The sequence below is a fragment of the Egretta garzetta genome, unplaced genomic scaffold (genome assembly GCF_000687185.1).
Source record: "Egretta garzetta isolate BGI_Z169 unplaced genomic scaffold, ASM68718v1 scaffold378, whole genome shotgun sequence".
NCBI classification, from domain to species: Eukaryota; Metazoa; Chordata; class Aves; order Pelecaniformes; family Ardeidae; genus Egretta; species Egretta garzetta.
In genome coordinates this window covers 117504-124816 of record NW_009260597.1, presented here as the reverse complement: position 1 = coordinate 124816, position 7313 = coordinate 117504, and the positions used below count along the sequence as shown (strand labels likewise).

The 7313-nt window shown below is 51.0% G+C and overlaps 1 protein-coding gene across 3 annotated transcripts in view; it reads left to right on the top strand.

Annotated features, from left to right (window-relative positions):
- Positions 1 to 7307, top strand: part of BMP2K (BMP2 inducible kinase) — a 38480-nt gene extending 31173 nt beyond the window's left edge. For all 3 annotated transcript variants that reach the window (XM_035900281.1, XM_035900283.1, XM_009644724.2), the window contains one exon: positions 5314 to 7307. In XM_035900281.1, the coding sequence (XP_035756174.1) occupies positions 5314 to 6749 (1436 nt within the window). In that variant the 3' untranslated portion in view covers positions 6750 to 7307. The remainder of the gene's footprint in view (positions 1 to 5313) is intronic.
- The last annotated feature ends 6 nt before the right edge of the window (positions 7308 to 7313 follow it).

Here is a 7313-nt window from a genome sequence, read left to right as displayed (position 1 = left end):
GCAGCAGTTCAGGTTGAGAAGACTGCATGAAATCATTGTGGCAGAACACTTCATTGCTGAAATCTATTGGGCCAGAGCATTAAATGGTCATAAAGCAGGGACTTTTCCCTTTTGGGGCATTGTTTCTAGGTGTAGTGCTCTGTGTATTTATTGAGGGTGCTGACCTGGGTGCAGGAATAGTGTAGAAAACCAAAATGCTCCTGTTGGGAGCTGAAAGCAGAGGGCTCTGTGGGGGATCCTTCTGTTTCGTGGGTTCGGTTTTGACACCTGTCTGCTGCGGTTTGCGCCCTCTTGTTGGGGCTGAACCAAGGCCACTGCCCATGAGAAGGTGCGGGCACAGAGGATGTCTTCCATGTGGCTCGGCGGTGTTAAACCATGCCATGTCTAGGATGAGTATTGGAGGCTCCTGTCTGCTCGGGGCAGGTTACGCCACCTCAGCGCAAAGTGAAGGACGAAGCAAGAGCCGTGCCCTTTCCTGAAGGATCAGAATGTGGGAGCAGCGAGGTCGCTGCTCTTGAAATACTTGAGAAATAAAAGTGCTTTCTCCAGAGCTACACCTCAGGAGCAGCCGCCCCTCCGTGCGTGGTTGGACGTGTGCCCCGTGCTGTCCCTTTGGGTTGTGCAGGTCAGGCTGTACCTGCTGGTTCCGAAATGGCAACAGCAGCTGTTACTGCAGCGCCTGAGTTTGTAATGGCTGCAAAGTTCGTAGCTTTTTCCGTAACGTTGGAGTCTGTACGCAGGACAGTGACGTAAATGTCCTGATGTGGTAAAGATTTGATGTTCATAACTCGGGGAAGGAGATGGGGGACAAGGATGAAAGTCGGGGCTAAAGAGCCTGAAAGTGAGAAACCCTGTTCAGAAATCATTTCTGGTGAAATGAGGGGTTGAAGCTGAGGAGCTCACAGGCAGTTAATGGCCCGGTGCTGTCAGGATGCTAGAGCTGGGGCAAGACGTATGTTGGCGATACCTTTGAGGGGCCTCAGAAGGGAGAGGTTTCAGAAGAAGTTTTCTCACGTGCAGGGACAAACACTTATAAATACACAGACTGAGGCTTCCTTTTCCTGCGTGCTTCTTGGTTCTTGCCATCAAAAAGGGTGTTGCATGCGATACTCGGTGTGCGAGGGCTTAGCCCCGTTGCCAGGGTGTGCTAAGGAGTGTGGAAATGAACACGTACTTCAAATTTTCAGTACTCCCGCTGGCTACTCAATCACCTTCCATGTGTCTGCCTCTGTCAACGAGTAACGTGCTCAGCGTTCCATTGAAGAGTGGTTGAGAGCTCCCAGTGGGTGAACAGAATGCGTAGCTTCATACGTAGTGAGCACGCCATCTCGGTATTTGCCCTAGAAAGCGAATCTCCAGCGAGTGGGATGGCTCAGTGAATTGTTCCTGACTTCATCCTGGTTTTTCTAGAAATGGTCGTTCTTAGACCAGAGAAGGGAAATTTAGGATGCTGATGGAGAGTCTTTAGGAACTCAGGTATGTGGATGACCAGTTCCCAAAAGCATTTGCTGCCTGTTGTCAGCAAGAGTTAATAGTTCCAGGCGGGTTTATTAAGCGATGTTGGAATGAAGGGCTTGTGTGCCAGTACCAATAGGTTGGGTATGGTTTGGGGAACTGCTGTAAGTGGTGTGCCAGGTACTGTCGAGTCCTGTTTGATCCGTGTTCTGTCCGGAGAGGTCTGCGGCTGAGAGCTGAACGTGGCGTGGCTGGAATTGCGTGTTCAGTAGGTCGGCAGCTGCTGGCAGAGGTTGGGGTTTTTGTCTTGTCGGTGTCCTTTGCCGTTTGTTTTCCAGCGGGTGTGACTGTGGCACCAATCAACGAGTAATACTCCAACCTTTTGGGAAGCCAGGTACGCTAGACATATTGTGGTTTGGTTCTTGTTGTCAAAAAAATCGCTTTATAAATTGTCTTCTGCGTATGGAAATGTTGTACAAAGGCATAATCGTTCCTTGGGCGTGTGAAGCACGTGGGTATTGGCACACATAAGGTTTGGGGGGTTGTTGTGTAAGCACTGTTAACATCTAACCTAGAAACGTTTCCTTGTTCTTCTCCTTTTAAATCTCATTGCGTTTATGTTAATGTGACTGGTTCAGTAAATATTGGAAGCAGCAGGATTTGGAAGATAGGGGGTTATATAGTGCAATGTGGAGGCTGGACCTTTGGGAAATCTAAAGAAAGAAGTCAAATAATCCAGATTTTAATTTAGCGGGTAAAGCAAATATGTAGTATTTAAAATTCCAGTAGATAAGAAGCAATCTGACACCAGAAGCAAAGAGGAAACAGCTCAAAGCCCTAATCACCTGATGGTTTTAGTCGTTCTGGTCATCTTCTTTTTAAATCCATACATAAAAGCATTGCTGGGGAATTTTTCTTGTTATTTTACGTGTAATTGCAAAATGGCTACTGGATGGAGACATTAGCGATTCCTTTTAGAAAAGGAAGAAACTCTCCTTGTACAACTTAACTTTCTGGTCTGAACTGGAGCACAGAAAGAAAAAATTTGTCTGGGCCTGGCAGTTGCCCGCTAATTGCCTTGTGAAAGAAGAAATGACCCGAGAAGTGATTGGGTATGTTAGAAGAACAAGAGAGCGCACCCTGCTCTGGGTGAGCCTGCTTGAGCAGGGGGGTTGGACTGGGTGATCTCCATCCCCTGCCGCTGCGTGGTTCTGTGAGCCGTGAACTGGATTCTGGCTGAAGATTTTTTTCAGAGAAGTATCTGGTGCGCGTTTCCATCCCTGGCTTTTTGAATCCTGTCAACACGTTGAGTCGATTAAACGTCAGGGACAGTTTAACAAAGCCGTCAATGGAAGGTGTTCATTTGGGTTAGGTGAGAGGGTCGGCAGTCTGGTGCCGTGCCGCGAAGGGAGCTTGTCCGTAACTGCGTTAAGGAGCACGGGCCCCCGGTTTGTGAGGAGGCAGAAGGAATTGGTACGCAGCAGTGGGGCTGCACCGCGTTCCTTGCGCGGTGCCTCGCTGGCGAAGGCTGTGCGGCGGGGTACGGGGGTGAAGCGTGAGCTCGGTCGGCCGTTAGCCAAGCATCAGCGCTGCCGGTCCGGGTCCTCGCTGGCGCAAGCAGGAACGCGCTTGGTTTTGCCGCTGTTCTGGTCCCCATCTGAAGGTTGGTACCCGCACGATGTCCAGCCTGGAGTGGCTGTGGTACGGCCTCCCTTCTCAGCGTGGCACGCCAGTTGTGGGTAGGCGCCCTGTGTCTGCGAGGGGGTGAATTAGCGTTGCTGTTATTAGCGTTCCATGTTCAATTATGCTTTCTTAAAGGAGCGCGGCTGCCGTGCGATCTGTGTCCTAGGGAAAAGGACAGCTCAAGAGCAAATACGCTTTCCCCAGCTGAGATCAAGTGTTTTGCTTTTCCTCCTGCTCATTCTCTTGAAATAGACATCCAGTGGTCGGTTCTGCTCTGGAAAATGTCTCTCTGCAGCAGTGGGGCTCTGACGTAGGGAGGTGCTTGTTCTGCGTAAGGCCGAGTGCCGTACCGAGGGCACTGTGCAGCCCTGTCCGGTCCGCGTGCTCTCGCCACCCGTTTGGTTTACTGATGGAAAGGTTTTTCTGCTCCCAGTATTTGTAAGCCAGCTACCCCACGGAAGAGTCGTCAGGGAGTTGTTCTCTTGGCTCTAGTTGTCAGGTAGTAAGCAGCGGGGTTGAAGGTGTCGGAGTAAAATGCGTAGGTAAATTGCCTTCCCGGGGAGGAACTGAGTGGGCAGATCCTATTTAGAAGCAAACAAGACAACCCTTCGCTCAAACTGAAGCTAAAGCAATAGCTTGGTTTGCCTGAATTGCTGTGCTAGAAGTTAGAAGGGGCTGAGTGTGGAGCTTCAGGGTCGCTAAAGAAAAAGACATTCTCTGAGCATAGGCTTGACGCGCCAAAGCAGGTATTGCTTTCAAAACAAACCAAAAAAGCTCTGCCACGTTGCTATCACAGTGTGTGCTTTGCTGGTGTCATTGGTGGGGAAGGCCCTGATGGAGAGAGGCTGTTTCTGCTGCAACCAAGAGGGAGTGCTCGGGGAGACCTTTTCAAACGCCCAAATGGCACTGGCCATCAAGCCTAATTCTCCATGGGATTTATGAGTCCGAATTACAGTTTTGGTCCTGACTGGGGGGAGGGAGGGCGTGTTGCAAAGCAAGATGTGTTGGAAAACGTCCTTGTCCCTGCATCTCCGTTTCCATATGGTTATGGTGGCCGGTTACCTTGCGGTCTCCCCGTAGGGCTGGTGGTCTTGTCCCTTCCCTCGCTATGGCTGAAAACACACGAGTGAGGCAAACCCCCCAAGCCCCTTTCCTCTGCTGTGGCTGTGGCCAGGCTCAAGTCCCGCTCGTTCAGCTCACGTAAGGAGTTGGTGCCCTCGGCAGCAGGGAGGACAGAGAGGTTGTGACCTTGCGTAATCTTCCCCGCAGCTTCGACATGGACAAACTTCTCTTTTGCCCAGTCCCTCGTTTTGATAGACCTTAGAGGAACCCAGCTACCTTGCAGGTGTTGCGTAGGGTTGTCTCGCGCTACGAACACGTGGAGAGGAAAGACTGGGCACCAAGAGGGGGTCATGCGCTTGTTTCCCTCTTGAAACTGCATGGAACCTGTCAGTATTGCTGCCCGAATCTGACTGCTGGTAAAAACCTTAGTGCAATGGGTCACTCTTGGGGAACCTCTTCAAAAGGCAGCTCGAAGGCGCGGGTTTGTCAGCGAGCTGCGTTTGCTTTCTGGTGTCCAGGCACCGCGCAGCAGACAGGCTGGCAGGCCGGCGGAGCAGAGTCCTCTGAGGTCTGCTGCTGCTGTGAAGTGCTACCCAAGATCTGAGGTGAATTACCTGAAATGGAGAAACACCTTTCTCTGCCTGTGCTGCCTGTTTTCATGACTAGGGCAGTATGTTTGTCCGAGCAGACTATCAAAGCCGAAGCACTTTAAGAAATAGGTGGTCTGCTTTTAAAAAAACAAACCAACTTAAAATCTTCAAGCCCACTGGCTCCTGTTTCCCTGGAGAGGGGCGGCTGCGTAATGAGTGCATTCACAAAGCTGGCTCTAGAGATCAGCTGTGTCCATTGGTCCCTCCTCCACGCCCCCAAATACTCATATGGTATTCCTAAATGTCTTGTTCTTGAGGAGCACAGCTAGAAGGGCTGACTGCTGATCAATTTTCTGGGTGTTGTCTGAAGTATTAGATCTGACTTGACCTCGTGTCCCTCAGCAAGTAGAGGATATGTGCTTGCATCAACCCTTGGTATGTGTGGCTATGGCGTGTGTGGAGTAAGCGTTGACTTTAAGAGTGTATTTCAAGTTTTGTTTTGCATTTTTCTTCGGACCTGCAGGTTCCCCTGGAAAACAAGCGGATAACTCAGCCAGCAGTCAAGGAAATAACTTAGGGACCCCAACCAAGGCTGGAAAACTGAGCCATGCTTTTAGAGACCCCCGGCCAGGGAGGAAAGCTGCAGAGGGACAAGTGACAAAAGGCGGTGAGGAGTCAGAGAGTGATTTTGAGTCTGATCCTCCTTCTCCCAAAAGCAGTGAGGAAGAAGAAGAACAGGAGGATGAAGAAGTCTTGCAAGGAGAGAATGGAGACTTCAATGATGACAATGATACAGAACCAGAGAATTTAGGCCACCGACCTCTCCTCATGGACTCTGAGGAAGAGGTGGAAGAAGAGGAGGAAGAGAAGCAAAGTTCTGACTCCGATTCTGATCGTGCCAAGCAAAAGTCTATGGAAGGGCTCCTGAGCAGTAGGTTCAGAGATGGTGTGGGCAGCGGTGAAATGAAAGAACCCAGTTTGACGCATACGTCCTTGTCTGAGGTGCCAAGTAGCGTAATCAAGGTGAACCCTGGCCAAGAATTTGATGTGTTTGGGGCAGTGCCCTTCTTCACTCTGCAGCCCGAGGCAAGAGAGAAGACGGACAAAGACGTCTCTTCTCAGATGGCTTCTCCCGGCCTGAACCAAGAGCAGGACGACTTTGATGTTTTCACAAAAGCCCCCTTCAGCAAAAAGGTGTCGCAGCACGATGGTCAGGTGGCGGGAACGGAGCCTCTGCTCTCCCCCACCTCTCCACGCAGTGTCGATGTTTTTGGCTGCACCCCATTTCAGCCTTCCCTTCTCCTCAAGACTGGTGGGAGTAAAGAGGACCTGTTTGGGCTGGTTCCTTTTGAAGAGATCACGGGGAGTCAGCAGCAGCAGAAGGTGAAGCAGCAGCGTAGCCTGCAGAAACTTTCTTCCCGCCAAAGGCGCATGAAACAGGAGGTCTCGAAGAACAACGGGAAGCGCCACCACGGCACCCCAACCACCACGAAGAAGGCCTTGAAACCGAGCTACCGCACCCCTGAGCGAGCCCGCAGGCACAAGAAAGCAGGCCGCAGGGACTCGCAGAGCAGCAACGAGTTCCTCACTATCTCGGACTCCAAAGAGAACATAAGCGTTGCGTTGACCGACAGCAAAGATCGAGCCAACCCTCTGCAGACTGACGAGAGTCTGCTGGATCCTTTCGGAGCCAAACCCTTCCACCCACCAGACTTGATGCGGCATCCCCAGCACCAAGGGTTTGGTGACAACCGCGGGGATCACGGCACGGTAGTAGTGGCCGGTAGGCCTAGGCAGAGCTCCTTGCACGGAGCCATTCACAGCGGTGACGGGCTGAAAACAGATGACTTTGGTGCAGTGCCCTTCACAGAACTGGTTGTGCAGAGTGCTCAGAGCCAGCAGCAACCGGCGCTGGAGTTAGATCCCTTCGGAGCAGCTCCGTTTCCTTCCAAACAATGAATGCTTCCAATGGGTTCGCCCCCTCCACCTTTCCGAGTTAGGTAATAGACATTTTAATGAGCAGAGTAATTTATCTGGTTGAATTGACAGGGACATGGGCTGTACAGTTTGTTCGAGTTCAAGAAGGCACGGCCAACTTGCACGATGAAATTGAGAACGATGGCAAATTTCTACTGTGGGGTTTTTTTGGGTGTTTTTTTTTGTTTGTTTGGGTTCTTTTTTTTCTTTTTTTTTTAGAAAAATAGAAAAAACAAAGCAGGAGCATCACTTCGCTATGACAGATGGCTCTCGGAATGAATAGAGAAATCAGATATGGATCGTTGTCTGTCATTGACTTTGGGCTCTGGGACGTATTGTCATCCTGCACTTTTGCGTTGCCTTTTCAGTCCTCTGCGATGCGCTGAGACGGAGGCGGGGGCGGGCAGAGATCACATGAAAAACTTGTTCCATACAGGTAGGCTAACGGGACCGCGGTGGTCCCGGGCGTCGCAGTCGCACTAGGCCTAGGAACCCAAATGTACTAATACCCAGGGTGATCTGCTGGGAAGAGGGGAGCTCGTGCTT